General features: G+C 49.5%; 8 protein-coding genes across 8 annotated transcripts; 7 read left to right on the top strand and 1 right to left on the bottom strand.

Annotated features, from left to right (window-relative positions):
* Positions 1–3,051: 3,051 nt before the first annotated feature.
* On the bottom strand, positions 3,052–3,955 carry AO090026000063 (peroxidase family protein; the record flags this gene model as incomplete). Its single annotated transcript, XM_001821510.1, has 4 exons — positions 3,052–3,182; positions 3,241–3,512; positions 3,581–3,818; positions 3,868–3,955. 4 exons carry the CDS (start codon positions 3,953–3,955, stop codon positions 3,052–3,054), a joined length of 729 nt encoding a protein of 242 aa, XP_001821562.1.
* Positions 3,956–5,735: 1,780 nt separating this feature from the next.
* On the top strand, positions 5,736–9,019 carry AO090026000064 (nucleobase cation symporter-1 family protein; the record flags this gene model as incomplete). Its single annotated transcript, XM_023236242.1, has 5 exons — positions 5,736–6,062; positions 7,290–7,323; positions 7,381–7,815; positions 7,871–8,542; positions 8,598–9,019. 5 exons carry the CDS (start codon positions 5,736–5,738, stop codon positions 9,017–9,019), a joined length of 1,890 nt encoding a protein of 629 aa, XP_023090877.1.
* Positions 9,020–9,579: 560 nt separating this feature from the next.
* Positions 9,580–10,027, top strand: AO090026000065 (thioredoxin family protein; the record flags this gene model as incomplete). The annotated part of the gene is made up of 2 exons (XM_023236241.1): positions 9,580–9,681; positions 9,773–10,027. 2 exons carry the CDS (start codon positions 9,580–9,582, stop codon positions 10,025–10,027), a joined length of 357 nt encoding a protein of 118 aa, XP_023090878.1.
* Positions 10,028–10,435: 408 nt separating this feature from the next.
* On the top strand, positions 10,436–13,557 carry AO090026000066 (uncharacterized protein; the record flags this gene model as incomplete). Its single annotated transcript, XM_001821513.3, has 3 exons — positions 10,436–10,469; positions 10,532–11,098; positions 11,171–13,557. The coding sequence occupies 3 exons, from the start codon at positions 10,436–10,438 to the stop codon at positions 13,555–13,557; spliced, it is 2,988 nt and encodes a 995-aa protein (XP_001821565.1).
* A 927-nt stretch (positions 13,558–14,484) lies between these two features.
* Positions 14,485–15,427, top strand: AO090026000067 (uncharacterized protein; the record flags this gene model as incomplete). Its single annotated transcript, XM_023236240.1, has 3 exons — positions 14,485–14,493; positions 14,517–14,619; positions 14,715–15,427. The coding sequence occupies 3 exons, from the start codon at positions 14,485–14,487 to the stop codon at positions 15,425–15,427; spliced, it is 825 nt and encodes a 274-aa protein (XP_023090879.1).
* A 1,418-nt stretch (positions 15,428–16,845) lies between these two features.
* On the top strand, positions 16,846–18,004 carry AO090026000068 (uncharacterized protein; the record flags this gene model as incomplete). Its single annotated transcript, XM_023236239.1, is given in 4 exon segments — positions 16,846–17,183; positions 17,191–17,569; positions 17,591–17,630; positions 17,739–18,004. Coding segments are annotated over 4 exon segments (1,023 nt in total).
* Positions 18,005–19,046: 1,042 nt separating this feature from the next.
* Positions 19,047–19,725, top strand: AO090026000069 (uncharacterized protein; the record flags this gene model as incomplete). Its single annotated transcript, XM_001821517.3, has 2 exons — positions 19,047–19,370; positions 19,429–19,725. The coding sequence occupies 2 exons, from the start codon at positions 19,047–19,049 to the stop codon at positions 19,723–19,725; spliced, it is 621 nt and encodes a 206-aa protein (XP_001821569.3).
* A 191-nt stretch (positions 19,726–19,916) lies between these two features.
* On the top strand, positions 19,917–20,927 carry AO090026000070 (uncharacterized protein; the record flags this gene model as incomplete). Its single annotated transcript, XM_023236238.1, has 1 exon — positions 19,917–20,927. The coding sequence occupies one exon, from the start codon at positions 19,917–19,919 to the stop codon at positions 20,925–20,927; it is 1,011 nt and encodes a 336-aa protein (XP_023090881.1).
* Between the last annotated feature and the right edge of the window lie 578 nt (positions 20,928–21,505).

Genomic DNA, 21,505 nt, shown 5'->3' with positions numbered 1-21,505 from the left:
ACGGTAGCGAAGATGGGCAGGCGCAGAGGTATTATTTGAGTAGGAATGATTTATATCACGTTTGATACGAGCTTCTAGTTGTACATAGATCAATACTGATAGTGGTATTGGAATACTCAGCGTTTTGGCTCCAAGGCTGAAAGTGACCCATTTAAAAGGCACATATTTTCCATCTAGCTTCTGTCGCTGACTCACCTTGGATAAGATTCTCAGCGTTATTCAAATCATGGAGCACGTCACAGACTCCGGGATCCACGGCTTGTTTGTCACCTTCTATTTCTTCTTCACACATTATCTGTTCTCATCCCTGACCATCCTGGCAATGTCGAGCATTCAGGAGGGACAAGACAACCAGAGTGGCTGTGACTCATTTGAAGAAGCCTCACGACTTCTGGCTGAGTTCAAAGACGCTGGGAACTGTGTCGCCCAGGAGTATTGCCACCACGTTGAGCTCATTGAAGCTGCCCTGGCCGCCCATACAAAGCGCACGATGCTATCAGATAGATTAGATGTCCCTACCAATGCAGCCTTGCCAACATGTTAGCTGCCCGCAATTATGTCGCGCGGGGACAACCTGTGGACGGATTCATCTCTTGAACAGCTACTATCTCAGCCGGCTCTCGACATGCAGTTTCTCGAAGACGCTGTCAGAGAGAGCTAATCGCCAGGGCGCTACGGGCCTGATTTCAGTAATGTAGGTTGAGATGCGAGTGTATCTTTAACTCTATTTAAGAAGCTTTTGGAGATGCCCTAGTTACCCTACTTCTTGACTCTGGTCGTTGGGCAGTGCAGCTGGCGACGGTTCTACCATCTATAGCACGTAGCATTTATTCCACAAATATGCTATCAATGCGATGACTAGATTTCATTTAAATGAATGGTATCATCAAAGACGATTACTAGCAAAACATTGACAAAGCTAGTAAAAAGAAACCAATTCTGTGGCAATATGTATAGTTCCCTATGTGGGCCCGGCCACTAGACATGTCGCCAAACCATTAAACCTCTTCCAGGGGCTCCGACACTTTGCCATTTATTTCCCTTCTGAAAGAAAGAATGAGCAAGTTGTGAACAAGCAGAAAGATGAGCAGCAAAAGACTATAACTTAGGGTCACAAGGGTGGTCAGTGCCTAAGGCCAAGGGTATCATCGCCTTAATAGGTTAGGCGCCAAAGCAAGAAATAATATGTAGTAGCCCTTCACCCTACTGGGCTCTACATTGAATAAGAAATAATTCTTCTTAGCCCAAAGTCCAAGCGAATTCTATCTAAATTCAGTTTGACTTTGCGCGAAGCCATGCAGCAAAGGGGGCAAAGAATTGAGTCTCTCTCAATTCAGAACGATCACAAAAAGACAAAAGAGCACTGTCCCGCTGCGCCTCAGTTGTTCCAGTCGCACGTAGTAATTTTGCTTGATCAACAGGGCAAATGTAAGGTGGCTGTCTGGCGTCTTCTTGGATCGAGCCAGTGCCTTGCATACAACAAGCGTAATAGACACAATGATCAATGCCAAAACAATGGCCAAGCTCATGGCTAGCTGTGCGACACATTCGACCAAGCCACAGTGCAGCGAGCGATTCTTGTGTCCAGTCCAAGGATGTTAGGGAACGAGCGACAGAAAAAGCCATATCTAAGGGGAGTGGGATTGGTTCGTTTTGACCACTTGGCTCCTCGTTTGCATTTGCTTTTGCCGATTGAGACTTTTTCTGGCGTTTTGTCTTGGGCTCGGAAGTAGAACAGCATGTGGACATATACTCCGCACAATGTGACAGGGGCCAGGCGTGGAGACGATCAACAGATTGCAGAGCATCTAGGTCTGGATTATATCGTGCGTTTGACACCACTGCTACTCGACTTCCACCATAAGCACGACCGCAGACGAATGTGTCTTCATCATCCTCATACAGGTCGTGCTCCGTTAGCAGTAGAAGCGCATAGGCGTCTTTTGGGAGCATGCTGATTGCAGCATCAAGAAGATCGTCAAGGTTTAGCTGTCTAGAGTATATTCCATCAGGACATGCTCGAGTGCGTATACCCACGCATTCGTCTCCTATCCTTAGTCCGACATATTGAGGGTCTCGTTGGGACTTTTTTGACTTTTTTAGCTCTTCCCATGACATGAATTCTAGCGGTGACTGGGTTAGAGCTTTCACTGGCAAACCACGATAGAATGCTGCCAAATAATCGCGAATATCCAGGAGCTTCGGTGTGTGGGCTCGTGGCGTCTCGCCAACGCCTCGAGGTATGCTCCAGGATTTCATAAAGCTAACTTCATCGCCCACAAGCGGTGCAGGCACGACGTACACCGTTCTGCGTTTTCCAGTGACTGGGTTTCGGTCTTCATCACGAAACCATTGTCGATAGTTCTGTGGAGGGTACTCAGGGTCCTCTGCAAGGTCGTCACCGGGGAAAACCAGGGGGGGAGGAAACATTGCAGGATTATCGAACGTATATTCCTCCTCTGGGAGCAGTGCTTCTGTGGGTTCCGCCGCGGCCAGTCTTTCTCCTGTATCAGGTCGCTTAAACCCCGCCGTTTTAGCGTGAGGGGAAGATGTGTAGCAGATGAACGAGTGAGTGCAAGCCGACGACATGGCTCAGTTTTTCGCAAGATAGACCGTTGGCTCTAAGTACATGAAGTGAACAGATACCGTCACACACCTGGTAGATCTGCGGCTCTTTGGTGGGTCCCGTGATCCTTCTTTAATGCCCCACTCCGGTTTGATGTCAACCCAGAGGGAAACATAGTGCCGTAGGGTTGTATTCTGCTATGACCTGAGAATGGCAAATTGCCGAGTAAAATGAGGAAAATACAGCCTTAATTAGTGGCAAAGGGCGTTGGATCGTCGCACAGAACGGGGTACAGATAATTACAGGCTCAACTTCGAGGTGTTGCATTCTAGACGTTTGAGCTGATGCCGTGACATACATACCACAGCAATGTCAAAATTACCACGCTTATATACACGTCCTTCCTACTCCGATCCACCCGACAAGCGACAATATATCTGTCTCTCCCCAATTGAATTATCTGCGACTGTCAGGAATGTATCTTCTCACATCTCCTGCGAGTTTTCAATTTCTTTGGTAGCTTGCATAACTCTCTCGATCATACTATCAAGGTCGGATGTCGATATGGGGGTTTCCTGCTTTTCCCACCCAAGCTCGACCGGGAGCCGTTCTTTTTCTATCAAGGGGATATGTTAGAATTGAACAAAAGCTTTCAATGACACTAGGATACCTACCGAACAGATATTCAATCCAAGTTTTGTTAACAGTTCCCGAGACCTTGTCTCCGAATACAAGGATATAAGTAGCTGTTTGTGCATAGCTGAATCGAAGACGGAACCCGGAGAGGTCAAATGTTGGGTTGGTAGCCTTGGACCTGTTTACCCCTGCTAGCCGGGCTTTCGCTCCTAAATGCAGATCGATCAAGGGTTCGGTCCAATAAGACTTCACTTGGTCAAAGAGGGTCTGGTTAAAGGAATGGTTGTCGCCGAAGTAGAAGTCACCGCGGCTGAAATCGTCAGATCGTTTATTTCTTCACTGGGTTAGGCGATAGTTTCATGTAGGATCCCCACGTACCTCAGACTACCATCATGCTCTATGATGTTGTGATGATCCAAATCGTCAAGAGAAAAGGTGGTGGCGTTGGGTGTTAGGTTCGTCTTCAGTGCCGCTGCGAACAGTGTGTTGGAAAGTTCTTCGTCCACGTGTAGAGCGTCCATTGCGCTGATTGTATCTTGCTGTGTAATATCCTTTCCATCGTGTTGGAGGATGTTATGGTTGGCGAGTGCATTTAGCACGGGGCATGGGCTGCGCACTGTTTGTCTTTAACCTTTGCAATTATGGATTGAGCAATCGGGGATTACCATCGCCAGGTCCAGGCGGCGACCAAGGTATGTCCTGGGATAACGCGCTCGCAAGTGCAGCAGATAGCGTCAGTAGCAACAGCTTCATCCTGATTATTTCCCCTAATTTTTGGTTCCAGTATTCAGGTTGACCTTAGGCCCAAATATATACCCTTGTGTAGAGCAAGGGATGACATTTCAAAATTATTTTATCGGCCTATGTATCAAGTAAGGAGTAAGAGTGCATTCCACTCGCATGCACCATGCATGCTCACATGCCCTGGAATATGCAATAATCCTGCAGGAAACCGTACTTGAGAACTGTCACAAGAACAACGAAAAACTAATATCCAAGTTCTAGCAAATTCAAATGGCCAGACTTACTGTCGGATCGGTCGTGATAGCCAATCTCGATTGCGCATAACGTCACAAACTACAGAGTGCTGCCGGATGGACTTCGGTGTACAGAGTAGTGAGAGGACAACAAATTTGTAACATGTATATATTTCTACAGTGCACCTTTGGAGTGGTTTGTGGTAAGACCGGTGTACTAGGATATTCGCAACGGCAATTTGGTACATGCGATATTTGTACAATTATTCGACAGAAATATTCATTCTGAGGACATAGCAAAATTGTTTCTTCAGGCTCTGCATTGGCGTTGATATTCCAAGGTTCCGATACCGTGACGAGCCAAGCCCTAAGACGATGCCAAGCCCCACCTCATCAGACAACCGAGGTCCATGAAATCGACAAAAGCCATTGAGAAACAAGATGCTTGTCTTCTCTGTGTGCAACTCTTTCTCTTCTTTTACCTTTGTCAGTGTTAGACGATGCCCCCTGACGGTGCAATTTCTGCCGAATCCCTCAGGCTGCAGTTACATCCAGCTAACCAATCTCCGACTAGTTCCTGCACTATGGAGGCACTAGTGTCAAGACACTGGACAAGATGGGGCTAATATTCTCGGCGCGGACGATACGAAACAAGACCGAGTTTGACCGAGTCCGCACGCCATCGTTTGGCGCTCTTGAACGAGGACAACGCCGACCTCCTCCACTTCGCCGACCGGAACGTTCCCACAGCTTCCCACAAAACCATGACAGATTCGCCCGCTTCAACAGCAACACCAGCGGTCCACCATCCCGCACGGGCCCCAGTGGCCTGTACACAATGTCGACAAAAACGTCTGAAATGCAATTCCGGCTATCCGCAGTGCTCGCGGTGCTTGTCCGCGGGGTCCAACTGCACGTACATCCCCTCGCGCCGTGGCCAACGCCCGCCCAAAAACCGACCGGAGCTGGACTCGGTCTCTCAGCATATCTCAACCTTTGCCATCCAGACCCCGCGATCCTCCTTTCTCCCCGCCACCCCGAATACCGCGCTGCCTCTCTCGCTCACTGATGCCCCAGCCCCAGGAGAGGTGTCGCAGCCCGTGAACCTCGCCCCCGGTCCGGCCTCGACGACCTCGCCGCTGACCAGCTTCACCACCACGGCCACCACCTCGTCTCGCATCCATTACAATGAGCGCCTGGTCAACTATTACTTCAGCAACTTCCACCCCGCGCATCCCATCCTCCTCCCGCACTCCCTGTACGTCACGCAGGGCTACCCCGACTACCTGCAGGCGGTGGTGCAGTTCGTCGGCAGCCACTATGCATCCACCCCGGTCGATTGGCAAACGCGCGAGGAAACCGTCCAGGCAATCATGAGCAGCAATAGCCCGCAGACACCGGAGATGGTCCAGGCCCGGTTGATATGCGCACTGGCGATCCACGCCCGATACGAACTCATGGACTCCTTCACCATCTTCCAAGCGGCAACCGACCTGGCCATTCAACTGGGCATGGACTGCGCGACCTTCGCCGTGCAGCACGGGAACCAGAACCACATGCTCGAAGAGAGTCTGCGACGGACATGGTGGGAGCTGGTCTTCAGTGAAGGCATACTATCGGGTCTGTACCGACACCAGCGATTCACACGCGCCACATACTTCTCCGACGTCCTCCTACCCTGCGAGGAGACCGACTATGAGAACCTCACCATCCCGGACCCATCCAACCTCGTGTCACTAACCCAATTCGACAAGCGAATCTTCAACCCCAACAGTGTCGAATTCTCCTCGTACTCATATCGCATCGAGGCCGTCCGCATCTTCGTCAACGTGCTCACCCTCACGGAACCCGACTCCAACATGCGCCCGTCGCAAGTCCACGCCGTAGACCACGCCATCGCCGGGTGGATCCACCACCTCCCAGACGGGAAGGGCGATATCCTCCAACCGGACGGCAAAGGCGACGAGATGCTCTTCCAGGCGTACATGATCGTGCAATACGCCAGCATGTTCCTGCATTTCCCGCGCAGCGATCTCATCTCCATGCTCCCGAATCCGGATATCGCGTGTGCGCAGAACGAGCCCCATGTGTCGCCGACGACGTCCCAACGTCTCCACGGGTTGAAGGCGATTGTTGCCTCCAAGTGGATCTTTAATCTGGCGGCATTGCGACTCCCCGTGGTTAAACACACGCCGTTGTTTATTTGTGCGTTGCTGAGTGCGGCGATCGTGCAGTTATCGGCCTTGTCCAAGAAAAGTCAAGATGAGAATATCGATGTCACGGAATGCTATGATTCCATGTACTTGGCGATCGGGGTGTTAAAGTCGTTCAGTAAACATTGGCCCTTAGGGCAATCTGCGCTGCAGGAGTTGCAGAAGGTGGCGAGCGAGGTCTTGAAGGTTCAAACCACGACACACACCCTACCCGAAGATGATGGCTGGACTTGTAATATTGACTTTGAGGGGGTTCAAGGATTATTACATATTAATCGCGATATGGGGTCCTGAAGAAAGTGTGGTCGAGAGACTTTTAGTGCCAGTGGGAATTTTTGTTAGCGTGATGGAGATGCAGATTAGGTAAGAACCATAGATTTAGACGTAGGAAAATCGAATTCAAATCGAATCAAATCCAACGACCCTCAGAGTAATCGACGTAATCTGCAGCCCTCTCGAATATCATTCGGATCGTGCCATATATTGCGCCAGTACTTTTGTTAAGACCGACGAACCAGGATGTCGGGGATGTTACCCGTTGAAGCGAGAAAACGGCGTCGCGTAATTTAGTAGTTTTAGCATTCTTTAGCAGCCTAGCCAGACCTTTTCTCCCTTTCCCATCCTCAACAATTCCGCCGGTCGAAGACGTGATAAAAGCCACGTATGAGCTGAAACCCAAGCTTCGGAGGCACTTCAAGGGGAGCATATAAAGTGAACGCGACCGAAGTAGCCGAGTATTTTGAGTAAATCAGGGGGAGGGCAAAAACTGGCATGAGAACGAGCTAAAAAAAGGAAAGAAAGGAAAAAAAAAAAAGAAAAAGGCACATCATGGGTCGCTTTTCCGGCGCAGCGAGCAGACTGCATCGCACCCTGCAACTCAGCGGTGATACGGATCAGTGGAGGAATCGAGATCTGATCCCCTTGCCTCCAGGTACGATTTACCGGTTTGCGAAAAAGAGTTTATAGAGCGTCTAACATCCGAGCGCAGATCGCACAACCTGGTCCAGCTGGGACTTCCTCTATCTATGGAGCACCGTCTTCTTCACCACATTCGGCTGGCAAATCACTTCCTCGCTCCTGGGCCTTGGTTTGAATGTCTGGCAATCCATTCTCTGCAACATCATTACGAAATTCCTCCAGACGGCCGTGGTGTTCTGTGTTGCATGGCCCGGTGGAGTCTGGCACATTGGCTTCACGGTTAACTCTCGCTCCGTGTTTGGAATGTGGGGATCGTATGTGCCAGTCATTCTCCGTATTTTCCTCTGCATTATTTGGTATGGCGTCCAGGCATTTACGGGCGGCCAGCTGGTGGCGATTATCCTGTCGACGATCTTCTCCGGCTATCATCATATGGAGAACACACTGCCAGAGTCGGCGCATATGACCACCAAGCAGTTTGTAGGATATGTCATCTTCAATATCAGTGAGCTTCTCTTCCTCTTATTTGCGCCCGTAACAAGGGAACTGACGCGGTACAGTCTCGCTCGGCCTCCTGTGGGTCCCCCCAGACAAGCTGAAGAAGCCCTTCAAGCTCATCGCCGCTATCAATCTCCTCGTCATTCTGGGACTCGCGATCGGTCTCATCGCCGGAGCCCGAGGTGGCTCCCTGGGTACCCTCCAAACATCCCAGCGAACCGACAATTTGGGATGGACCTTCATCCACGGTTTCGCCGTCGTGTTCTCCGGCAACGCAGTCGGAATGGCGAGTCACAGCGATTTCTCACGTTTCGCCCGACGACCAGGGGCCCAAGTCAAAGGACAGCTCTTCTCATTCCTGATCTCCGGAAACGTCGTGCCCATCTTGGGAATTTTCGGCACTGCAGCTGCCGCGAAAATGTATGGCGACGTGAACGAACTGGGTCTGTGGAATCCGCCGAATATCCTGCAAATGTGGCTGGACAACCAGTACCATAATAAGGCCATGCGAGCCGCGGCGTTCTTCGTCGCCTTCGGCTTAACATCCAGTATCATGGCCATGAACTCCATCGAGAACGGTGTTTCGGGCGGCATGGACATCGCCGGACTCTATCCCCGGTACTTCAACATCCGTCGTGGATCGTATCTGCTGGCTGCGATCTCCGTGGTGATCAACCCGTGGCAGATTATCGCCAATGGAGCCATTTTCACCAACACTCTGAACAGCTTCGGAGGTGAGTTACCCACCGCGATACAACACTTTAGCCAATCCCACACTAACTGCTCCAGTCATCCTCTTCCCCCTCATGGGCACCATGGTCGCCGACTACTACGTCGTCCGCAAGCAAAAGCTCAAGCTATCCGACCTCTACCGCGCAGACGCAAGTAGCATCTATTGGTTCGAGGGCGGCTTCAACTGGCGTGCCTTCACGGCCTGGCTGGTCGGATTCGCACCCAGTGTTCCTGGTCTCGCCGCATTAAACCCCCATAACACGGGAATCCCGATCGGCTTGACGTATACATTCTACCTGTGGCCCATTGCGGGATTCTTCGCGTCGTTCGTGCTTCATGCTGGTCTGTGCTATCTCAGTCCCCCGGCGGGTATTGGGAAAGTGGATGAGCAGGAATTTCATGACCCGATGTATAGTGAGCGGTCGGATGAGATGCAGAGCCAGACCATCACCGCGATGGAGAAGGGTCAACATCGGTAGACTGACTCTGGTCTTTCCATGGTGAATGATGTGAGTTGGGACGGGGGTCGTAGTACCTTGGTTATACCGGCCTTATAACGGATGAACTTGTTGTGTCCATGTTCTAAGTAAAATTCTATTCTATGTAGTAATAATAACACTCTCGCTTAATACATGTCATAATGTGATTTGACGTCCTTCCTTTTTCCCATAACCTCCCCGATCGTGTAGTACGTATACATCTGGCAACCCAGACGGCAGTCCCGGCACGCAACATCATCCAAGTAAGTTGATCGTTAGGCTAACTTCCCGACTTCACCGAGAATGGGATCCACCACTGCTTCGGTTGGGATTCTAGCGTTTCTAAGTGGGTCCATGGGACAGTTTCTTGACTCGAGAGTCATGACCAAGCAAGTTGATTATGATATGTTTAGAAGATCTTGGGATAGTGTTGGTCTAGGGTAAGTTTTCATTGGCGATTGTTGCGTAACGGTAGAAAAGGTCCCCACATATATAATCCAGTCTACCGGTCGAACCCCTGTCATCGATCTAGATCACTATCAACCACCACAACAGCCATCATGATTGCTGAAATCCATTCTCTTGCTGAGTACGAAGCTGAGCTGGCTAAGCCAGGTCTTGCCGTCTTGGACTTTTACGCTCCTCATTGTGGCCCTTGTCATGTATGAACTTTCGATCTTACCCTATCTGCTTGTTGGTGAGACTAATGGATCCGGAAGGTAATCGCACCTCTATACAGCAAGATCTCTGAAGACCAGAGCAGCGTACGCTTCTACAAGGTATACTGCCTCGATGTTCTTGTGTATGCCAGTGCTAATGCAGGTCCTACAGGTCAACGGTGTCGACGAAGAGGGAGCGGAAGTGCAGAAGAAAGCAGAAGTCACTTGGTGGCCAACATTGGTGGTGTACAAAGATGGCAAAGAGATCTGGCGAGACCGAGTGCCAAACCCTCCCTCTAGGAAGCCGCTGGAGTCATTGGAGTATTACCTGAAGACCGTGGTTGCTTGAATTTGATTTTGTCCATGTTATCTATCAGCTTTTGAGCATTGTATTGAATTTAGTGCATTTTTGTCTTGAATTTTTATTGCAATGCATGCCAGATTAAATTTTGACAGGGATTATTTCTGCATGTAATCCAGACTACTGTTAGGGGCTTGTCGTGTTTGCTCTTCTCTGGACGGAGATTGTTGTTCTCGCGTTGTGGGCTTTACCCGATCTTCGGCGACGTTTCCTTCCGGGGAGGTTGAGAAGAGCGACAAAACCGAAGTTGCGCGATCAATGCAGACAATCGGCGTCGTAAGCTGACTAACGGTATAATAGGTGGCAACACTGCGAGAATGCGCTGCAGTCGGTGCTTAGTGATCTCCTCAATCACTAGAGGCCCAAGCTACGGTATTGGGTAGTTTTCGTAGAATGATGCAGTCAGTGCGGATCGGCGTGGACGTCGGTGGTAAGACAGCAGCTTCGTGCATTGCCTCGTATGATCATGCAGGATCCGCTCACAACCGGTAGGAACAAACACCGACGCGGTGTTAATCGACCTGGGCCAACGAGAAACACCGTCTCGCGGAATCCTCTCATCTCACAAGGCTCCAACGTCCCCCGACGTCACCACGGGCATCCAGGAAGCTATCAACACGGTCCTCCGGGACTCTCAAGTGGCTCCGGACAATGTGGCGTCTGTTACGATTGGCACAACTGCCTTCCTGAACTCCGTGCTGGAACAAGACCCCCGTCGTCTAAGCAAGGTTGCGATTATCCGATTGTCGAAGTCGTTCCTGCGCGATGTCAAGCCCTTTTCTGAATGGCCAGCTGGACTGGCCAGTCTCATTAATGGATATGTCGGGTACATCGATGGCGGTCTCCATATTGACGGGTCTCAGGAGGCGCCGGTGGTCGAATCGCAGGTCGTTCGAGAGTGTGAGAACATCAAAGCGCTGGGCTTAACGACGGTCGTCGTGGCCGGTGTTTACTCGCCTATTGATGAGGTGTTCCGACAAGAGGAAACGGTGCGGGAGATTATTACCCGCGAGATTCCGGGGGTGGATGTCGTGTGTTCAAAGGAGATCGCCAATATCGGTATGTTTGACATTCTGCCCCATCACAGATTGCCAATGGTCAGCGAGGGTAATGCTAATGAACACCGTGTAGGGTTCCTGGAACGGGAAAATGCCGCTATCCTCAATGGTGCCATCCTGAGATATGCGCGCCAAACAATCCGACGCTTCCACGGTGCAATGAAATCCCTTCATTTACAGTGTCCGCTATTTCTGACGCAGAATGATGGCACTATCATTGACGCGACTACTGCAGCAAAGACACCCATCCGGACGTTCAACTCCGGTGCTACGAACTCCATGCGCGGCGCTGCATATCTAGCCGGAGAGGATCTAGCTAATAAGTCCACCATTGTCGTTGATATTGGTGGCACCACCACCGATGTTGGGGTTCTCCTTCCTTCCGGACTGCCACGACAAGCCTCTGCTTATGTGAAAGCAGCGGGGATCAAGGTGAACTATTCCATGCCCCATTTGTATTTTGTCGGACTAGGTGGAGGATCAATTGTCCGTGATGGACAGAGCGGCGCCAAGAAAGGGGCCGTCACTGTTGGCCCAGACTCGGTTGGACATCGACTGCTCACTGAGGGTCTTGTGTTTGGTGGAGATGTTCTGACTGCAACTGATATTGCTGTTGCCGGTGGTCAGTGTGTGGTCGGTAATGCGGAGTCCGTTAAGCATCTTGCTTCTAAGTTGGTATCTGCGTCACAGACACGGATCAAACAGATTTTGGAACGGTCCATTGACCTCATGAAGACCTCACCAGAGCCTTTGCCAGTGCTCCTTGTTGGAGGAGGTGCAGTTCTGGCTCCTGCAGAGCTAGAGGGTGCATCCAAACTCATCAACCCACCGTTCTTTGATGTAGCGAACGCGGTGGGAGCAGCATGCGCCAAGGTCGGTGGAACAGTAGATAAAATTACCAGCATCGCGAATCAGTCCATCAAGGATGCTGTTGAAGAGGCTAAGAAAGCCGCCATTGAACGAGCTATTCAAGCTGGCGCTGTTGAGGATAGCGTCTTCATTGCTGAGGTCGAGTCCATGCCTATTCCATATATTTCCAATCAGTTGAGAACTGTCGTCAAGGCGATTGGAAATCTAGATACCGAAAGGTCCATGGGCATGTTTGTTGACAATGACGATGGCCCCGTTGAGGAGGATACGATAGATGAGAACCCCAGGACCACAGAACACCTTCAAGTACCGGAGGTGATTCCAGTTGATCATCTTACCTACCGTCCGAATGTGGTCTTCAATGAGAAGGCTGGCTGGCACGAATGGCTTCTAACAGAAACCGATCTGAACTACATCGCAGACGGGGCTTATGTCCTCGGCTGCGGGGGCGGGGGAAGTCCAGACGCAGGCCGTATCCAACTACAGGAAATGCTCCGGCAAGGGTACAAAATCCGCTGCATTGATCATTCTGTCCTGCCGGATGATGCACTAGTCTACTGGGGAGGACGGATGGGATCACCGGCAACGACAGTAGAGCGACTCCAAGCTCACGAAACGGTGGATGCCATCGGTCAGCTCATGCATTATATGGGTCACAAATCCTTCGATGCCGTGATGGGCCTCGAAATCGGCGGGTCAAATGGTCTTGAAGCCTTTCAGTGGGGCTCAGATCGATTCTACGACCGCCCCGTTATCGACGCGGACTTTATGGGCCGCGCAAATCCCATGATCTGGCAGACTACAATGGCCGTGTATCGGCCTGGGGAACTCACACCATGTGCAATTGATTCCGGCGATGGAAGGTCTGTCATCATGCCCCGAGCGGGTGATGATGAAATGGTTGACCGGGTGCTCCGTGCTGCTTTGACCGAAATGGGCTCTTTAGTTGGCCTTTCAGCTCGCCCGACCAATGGTGCGGCTGTTAGAGAATTCGCCATCTTAAATACGGTATCACTATCATGGAGAATCGGGAGAGCCATTGCGCAGGCGGCTCAATATAGTACACTTCTCACAGTCCCAGAAGCAATCATTGCTGAAGCCGGAGGACCCCAGTCCGCCAAGGTCCTATTCCGAGGCAAGATCTCTGGAATCGAGCAAACAGTATACAAAGGACATTCATACGGCGAGCTCATCATCACTGAAGTCCCTGCCGAGGACGATGACCAGGCCACTAACCAGAATTGCTCCCCTGCGGTTGCGCAAGGCGGGCACATCCGCATCCCGTTCAAGAATGAGAACATTTACGCTGAGCATCATGCCGCCGACGGCTCGAAGAAGATCATTGCCAGCGTGCCGGATCTCATTTGCATCTTAGACAAGGAATCGGGCAAGCCGATCGGTGTGCCGGAATATCGGTATGGCTACCAGGTGGTGGTGTTGGGATTAGCCTGCTCTCCACATTGGTCCAAGACGGAACGGGGGCTTGAGATCGGTGGACCAAAGGGCTATGGATATGATTTCGCATATGAGCCGCTGGGCGAGTATTTTGAACCCAGGAGTGTGATTGATGAGTTTAAGGAGGTTAATTAGGCCGCGCGCAACATATCTTACTATAGAATACCTAATATTAGCGTCAATGAATACTTTGGACTTTGTGTAAGACGATTTCCCACTTATAGACGATGTGGAGTCATGAAGCTGCGATATCTACCCGAGATCATTCAAGTGGAGAATCCGAGAGCTTCATCCACAGGAGGGATTATCCGCTCGGGCGGATGTTGACCCGAAGACCAGTTTCTTGTCAAACATTTCAAACATTTCAAAAAGCACAAACAATCTAAACCCTCCAAACATTCCATTGCGTTCCTAGTCTCTTCACATGACTTCTCTGCCCCGTCGCAAGTGCAACAACCTTTAGAAGAAAGTGACCAAAATAAGTTAAAAGTCAAACTCAGAGGATGGATTGAGGATGAGATTAATCCTTAATAGCTCTCCAGGGTTTCGGTAAATACTCATAACTGAGGTTAAGGCTCGTGGGCATATCGAATGTGTGCTAGCAGTATATTACCTATGGATATAAATATCGACAGAAGCCGTATGCTACACTGTTCACGTTGAAGCGAGCCAGAACCCTAGATTCGGACACAAAACAACCCCTTCTGCCTAGATTTGCTATGGTTCATCACTGCCTGTATATACGATCTATGCCTTGGCTGACGAGCGGTAGCAGTGGACACATTGCAGATCTCTCGTATTCAACGCAAGTCAGGCAGCAGCAAGCGTCCTGTGAACCGTCCACCCCCAAGCTGCAGACTCCATTTCTTTTATACTTGCACGTTCCCTCTCATATCCCGCCTTAGGCAATTCAAGACTTGGATGGAGGCAACATGAGTTGTAAGTGACTTGAAATGTGGGTGTACTATATAGCATGCTGATGAGCAGTCCCCGAAGCTATTGTTGAATGGGTTACGTGGCCATTCAGGACTCTCGAATTTAGAGTCATCTTGCTGGGTGATTATGATTGTGGTAAGACTACTCTACTTTACCAGATGAAGCTGGGAGAGTTGGTCAATACCGTTCCAACTATCGGCTTCAATGTTGAGACAGTCGAATACCCGAGAAAGTATCGATGGACTATTTGGGACATGTCCAGTGAGTGAGCCCGAGTATGCCTGTTCTGGATTGTACTATAAGGCCAGCCCTTAATTTCCTCTTCATAATAATCGCATACCAATGATGAGATACAGTGTCTAGGAGGTCTGTCAAGCAATTGATCCACAGCTACTTTCCTGGGACAGATATTGTCCTCTTTATCCACAACTGCGATCCGCAACAGCCAGAGCCGATCTATGATTTTCACTACTTTGTCGACTTTGTCCATAAGCACGGTTGTAAACATATGTGGATTCTCCTAAATAAACAAGACACGCTTCCCGCAGAAAGTGCCCCAGAGATTGTCGACGGTCTGCGGAAAAAGTATGAGAAGGAGATGGCTAAGTACGATCAACTCTCATGGAAGATTTTGGATCACAAGCTCAGCGCCAAAACGGGAGAAGGGGTTCAGGAAATTCTTCACCAACTCCATTCATCTGCGAATCTTCTTCTGCGGACTCGACCGAAACCACAGCCTCAACCTCGCACTGAGCCTGAGCAGGATCCCGAGCCTAACCCGGCTCCAGAGATAGCAGAGGACACAGTATCCAGTCCGAGACTCAGCGAACCTATCAATAGAAAAGCTTCACAGGATTCTGTCAATGCCCAGGCCTTTTGGAACTCGTTTGTTACTGGAGATATACCAGTGTGGGACCATCATGCCCACCTCAAGGTCACGTATATTCTTGTTTTGGAGTATGTGCAACAAAGAAGGAGCACATTTGCTATGGCCGATACTATGCTTGCCCATTTAAGGCGGTTGCGAAACAGTCAGCCAGAGAAATTTGGAAATAGGGAACACCGGTAAGCTCTCAATCAATGTCCGTTTAAGAGCCTAGTATACTAAGAGCTTGTCAACAGCACGATGACTGTTTTCTGGATCTTACAGATACAGATCGCCATCAGGGACTACAGGATGAAAAAGAAACTTTGTAGTAATCCGTTATGGACCGATTTTTACAATGTTTTATTTCATACACCGTCCGTGATGGACCCTCGTCTCTGGAGCTCGTATTATAATACAAAACATCTTTTTAGCCCACGAGCATGGGATTCATGGGTCCCTCCTGATCGTCAGCCACTGCCTGTCCTGACATCTGCTCTTGACATGCCTGCCAGTCTATCTATGCTACAAGGGGATCCAGCCAGACTGATACGATTCGCTTTTGTGTTCATCAGGCAATGCAAACACATCTCAGAATCATGCGACGAAGATGCCGTACGACAAGCCCTTGCCACACTCCAATCAACGACGATCCGTCTACGGGCTTCAAACAAGGGGATACCACCATATTCGGAAACGCAAGCCCGGTTCTGGCTGCACATGGTCCGCACATGTCTACAGTCATTGGAATTAGCTCAGACACGAGATAAAGAAATTCTATCGTCTCAATTGAGCTTTGACGATTTCGTAGCCCTTTTCGACCTCAAACCAACTTCATGGAAGAGATACTATTCCCAAAGAGCATGGGACAGTCTCACTGCTCGAGTTCAATTTGTCCCTCCAGACAGACGCGCGTTGCCAAATGTTATTAATATTTCGACTCATCGTCATGAGGTCGACGCGATAATCAAGGGGATCGAAAAGGAGTTACTACCCCCGGAAATGGGATCATTGGAGGATGTATTATTGGCTACGTGCGCGGAAAGTGTGGAACCGCCTGGGAAGAACGAGCAGAGAGTCGACGTTGACGCTTGTCTTTCCTGTTGTGATGACAGTTTAAACTACGACAAGGGTGAATTTTGATGATTGAATGATATGGCATGTATTTCACTGAGCAATGTGATATGTGCTCCCACTGAACGGAGTATAAGGAGCCAAAAGGAAGCTGTGAATTAGAGCGATCGATAAGACATGAACAATCTAGGTCAATATTGTACGCTCAAGAAGAGATAGCTGTACCAAAACAGCATGGGGTTGTTGTTGTCACACGCCCTTTCGGAGACAGGGCTGAACATATATGGTGGAGTTCAAGCCGACAAAGACAAAGCTCAACTATATAAATAGATTGTCAATCTAAATCTAGTACAATAAATTTCTGACCCATTTTTATAGATATCTATATATTCTTTTTAAGTATGTATGTACACATATATGCAAACAGAAAGCTGTCTACTTCTAAAAGCATCCATCATACATAGACACCAGCAAAGAAAAGGTGCCATTATTTCCCACTGAAAATGGACTGTATCTATCTAGCTCGAGCAATAACACGGCTCAGGTAAATGTCGACTCTAAGACGAAGACCAGAAGCTTTGCTGCAACAACGTGGTATCCGCGCAAAACAACGGCCGTGTGCCTCTATTATAACAGAGGCACTTGTGCAAAAGGTCCTCTTTAATGAAACAACAGCTACCGGTGTTAAGGTCATCACCGGCGGTGGGGCTCACACAACTGAGGCAAAGAAGGAGGTGATTCTTTCGTGTGGCGCTCTCAATACCCCTAAGATCCTCGAACTATCCGGAATTGGAAACAAGGAGATCCTAGATCGATACAGAATCTCTGTTGTTGTTGATAATTCAAATGTTGGAGAAAACCTTCAGGACCAGCTAATGACCGGTAGGTATTAGCTTCGAGGTAGTTGATGGGGTTATTAGGGGAGACGCCCTAATGCGTCAAGAGACAGAGACAATGGAGGAAGCTACAAAGCTATATTACGAACACAATGCTAGTCCTCTGACTATAGGCGGTGTTCAGTCAACTGCCTTTATGCCCTGCCTGGACGAAAATGGTGCCAGATACGAAAAGCATATCAAGGACCTTATGGACCGCTTCCTTTCCGACACTGACGATCGGGAACCAGCGATTCGCGGTATCTTGGAACAGCCTGATTCTCCCACTTGGGCCCAATTTATGTTCATTTGCCAGGCGAATCTGCACGAGACCGGTACGATTTCGTTGGCCAGAAGCTTCTGCTGGGCAATTTTATCAGCCTTGGTGTTGTTCAGGGTATTCCCTTTCTCGTGACAGCGTCCACATTTCGTCTGCGAACGTGGAGGACAAGCCGGCTGTTGATACCCGTTACTTTTTACATCCCTTGGATCTGGATATCATGGCATACAATCTGTTAGACGTGGAGAAACTTCACAAAGTGGAGCCTCTGTCTCAGTGTCCTAAGCTGAACGGGCGTTCCTCACCAACCTCGAGTCTGCTAACCAGTACCTACGTGATACTGCGACGACTACGTACCGTCCCTGCGGCACCGCGGCTATGCTACCGCGAGAGCAGGGTGGCGTAGTTGATGAAAAGCTAAGGGTACATGGAACGACCAATTTGCGAGTCTGTGAGGCCAGTATTCTGCCGCTGATCACCGTGGGCAACATCATGAGTACGGTGTATGCCGTCGCTGAGCGAGCCGCAGAGATCATCAAGGCGGATGCGTAAAAGCCACCTGGACTTGTCCTCGTGCTAGGATACGATGACATGATGTACGTAAATCCAACATTCAACGTTTCCTGGCTCAAGGCATCAGGGGAAATCGTCGTACTGAATGTACTTCACAAGACAGGTCTCGTCTATAGTCCAAAATTGAGCATTTTATTCTTCCATTATATAAAGCAGCCTTTCTCCTGCAAAATAAAATTTACCTTAGAGGCTCGTCTCACACCAAAGCTAGAGTTAATCGGGGATCCGGGAAACCTGAGCCGAAGTGGGTTCGGGCTAAGAGACCCTAATGCAGGTTGCTTAACATAGTAATATCCTTTGGAATCTAGATTCTTGGTACTATTTAAGTAGGTAAGAGTAGTCTATGTAACCTAGACAACGCTTTAATATTAGACTTAAAAGAGAGACAACCGGCGGGGTACCTGGGACTTGTCTATCCATAGCTAATTATACACTTTCACTTCCTCGTTAGCTAGCTTTCTCTTTGAGAAATTGCTCAATGCACCTAATGACAGCACTGTAATTTAACTCCTCTCCTGGCAACTTCATAGACCGACAAACAATCCCATCTCAAGTGGGGGCGGGGCTCACGGTTCAGAACAAGTCTAATGCAGGGATATGAGATAGCCTCCAACCATGCCCCATTGAAGGCAGCCTCGAAGCTTACGCAGAGTGACTAGGAGACAAAGGGTGTATGCTTGAGCCAACTTCTCCTCTATTCTGTTGGCTTTTGACGGGCTCCTCGCCTTGAGGCTAATGCGAGCTGTCTGATACAACCGTACGCCACCGTCTCCACTTTTTTTTTTGTCCTTTTCGGCGGTTATCGTTTTAGCTTGCTCTATTGTGCAGGGGAAGGATTCCAAGTTGTAGTGATCGCTGTATTACAGCACAAAGTGGACTACGGGCAAATATCTCCACCTCCATGCATATTATCGTGGATGCCCACCATATATAATGGGGACCCGGCCTATGGTACCACCAACTCATTTCGTTCGTACCTCTAATGGCAAATTCGTTTTGATATAACCTGGCTTTACTCACAATGTCTATTCACAACCATAACAAACCATGGCTTCGGGGGGCAGAGGAATTCAGGGGCCAGAGATTGCTTCCCCACGTCATCGACTATCATGCCCATAATGAGCCCAATCGCGTATTCAACTCCATGCCAAGAACGCAAAATATTGCGGATGGCTTTCGAGATGTCGACATGAAGACAATGGCTACCGCGGTCAACTTTATGGCCTGGTGGTTAGATGGTCATTTCAAGGATGTCCCTAAAGAGAAGAAAGTTCTAGCATATGTCGGAGTACCAGATATCCGATATCCCGTTCTTTTGTTCGCAGCAATTAAAGCTGGATGGACGGTACGATTCGGAATATTGTTTCTAAGGCTTGACATGCAGCTGATTATTAATTCTTAAGACATTCTGGGTATCACCTCGAAACCCGCCTGACCACAACCTGTATTTGCTGCTTGAGGCGAAAGTTAATCTTGTTCTCTACGCCGATTTAATGGAACCGGTTGTGAAAGGCATCCAGCAGCTTAACTCCACAGCTCAGATACCCTATACGGTGGTGCCATCCGTGGATGAAGTACTGAATGGCCAGTCCCCTCCGTACCCTTTTGATGTTTTGTTTGCGGACGTCAAAGACGAAAGATGCCTTGCTATGCACACGTCTGGGTCCACAGGTACACTCCCCCCTCTCAAAGCCTACTAGATGGATTCTGACTAGGGCTGTAAATCCAGGACTCCCAAAGATTGTGTGCTATACACATGCTGCATTCGCCTGTACTGATTCTGATCGGAATATCCCTGTCCCGGAAGGGCGTCGGCCACAGAATGCTAAACAGTTCGATTTTTCCCCTCCCGGACGATTCTACTGTTGCTTCCCGCCATTCCATGTAAGAAATGCCCCCCTTGAGACCTGTTCCTTTCTGTGATCATACAACTAACGAAAAGAAGCTGGGTGGTACAATGGCATTCATGGTCATCCCCACTTTCTCCACGACCGCTACAACCGTTTGGGGACCCTCAACTATGCCACCCAGCGGTCAGCTAGTAAGCTCTATTACAAACCAGACGACAGTCCGAGCCCTTTATCTTCCCCCATCTACTATCGAGCAGTGGTGGACATGCGACCCAGATGCGCGCAAGAAGGCAGAAGGTCTCGACTTTGTACTCTTTGGCGGCGGACCTCTAGCTCCAAGTGTCGGGCAAAAGCTCAGCGAATTGACTGACCTTTGTCAAATGTACGGGTCTATTGAGAGCGGCCAGATCCAGATGCTTGTTCCGCAGCCCGGAGAATGGCAGTACCTTGAGCCTAATCCTGCCGAGGAGTGTGATATGCAGAGGGTGGAGGAGGGCTCCGGTCTTTATGAGCTGGTGCTGCATCAGGATGAGAAATTCCGTGGGCGGCGCACTCTGTCACATACATTCCCGGATGTAAAGGAATGGCGCACGAAGGATCTATTCACTCCTCATCCTACAAAGGCAGGCTTGTGGCAGTTCCACTCTCGCACTGACGATCTCATCGCGCTAGGAACTAGCGCTAAGGTGTTTCCAGTTCCCATGGAGACGGCTCTCCAAGGAGATCCTAATATCGCTGGCGCGCTGGTTGTCGGAAACGCCCGTCCAGCGGTTGTACTTATAATTGAGCCAGTGCAGTCCGTGAGCCACGAGAACAGAGAGGAATTTGTTGACAAGATATGGCCATCAGTTGTAGAAGCAAACGGCGCTGCACCCACGCAAGGCAAGATCTCGCGATCCCGTATTCTCCTGACTGATCCTGAAGTTGGCTTTGCAAGAACCCCGAAAGGCACTATTGCACGAAAGACGTCAGAGGCTATTTATACGGCAGCTATTGATGCGCTGTTCCGAGGTGGTATTGTCGAGGATAACGGCTTGACTGGTGCCTTTTGAAAATATCAATGAAGAGATTAACTCAGTCAGCTATTCACGCACTTCGTGTGGGCACTGGGAAGTCCCTTCATGATTATCATGATGTTCTTTTTCGCTGCGCAATCTGCAGAACCACTCAGTGTGGTGGAATATGCTAGCCTGTGCTCCAAGGCTCCTCTTTAAATCATAAATCCATTTTCTCTGCCCTCTAGGCTCTCTCTCTCCTTTCTCCTTCCAATTTTAGCGCCTACTTGGTTTTCCTCCTACGTAGCCTTTGATACAACTTTCACTTCCCACTCGGCTCCATTCAGTGTTTGTAGCCTTTCCAGTTTTGTATGCTAGCCCTTGAGGCTCACTCCTAGGATAGTTACAGACCGACCGATTTCAGTTCGACGAGAAAGTTGATAAGAGTACTAGACTCAAGTACCGTACGAGGCCCACAAAAACATGCAATGTAATTGTATGGGCCTTTCTGGGCATCACGCTCTTATCCATATTCTAGCCGGATAGGCATGGTAAGGATATCTCACTATATACAACCGCACCTAGTCGAGCTGTGTACGACTTTATCACAAAGCTAATGCTGGTTATACTAGAAC

This window comes from Aspergillus oryzae, chromosome 3 (assembly GCF_000184455.2).
Source record: "Aspergillus oryzae RIB40 DNA, chromosome 3".
Lineage (NCBI taxonomy): Eukaryota > Fungi > Ascomycota > Eurotiomycetes > Eurotiales > Aspergillaceae > Aspergillus > Aspergillus oryzae.
Note: the sequence above shows the minus strand (reverse complement) of the source record. Positions and strands in the feature narration are given on the sequence as shown.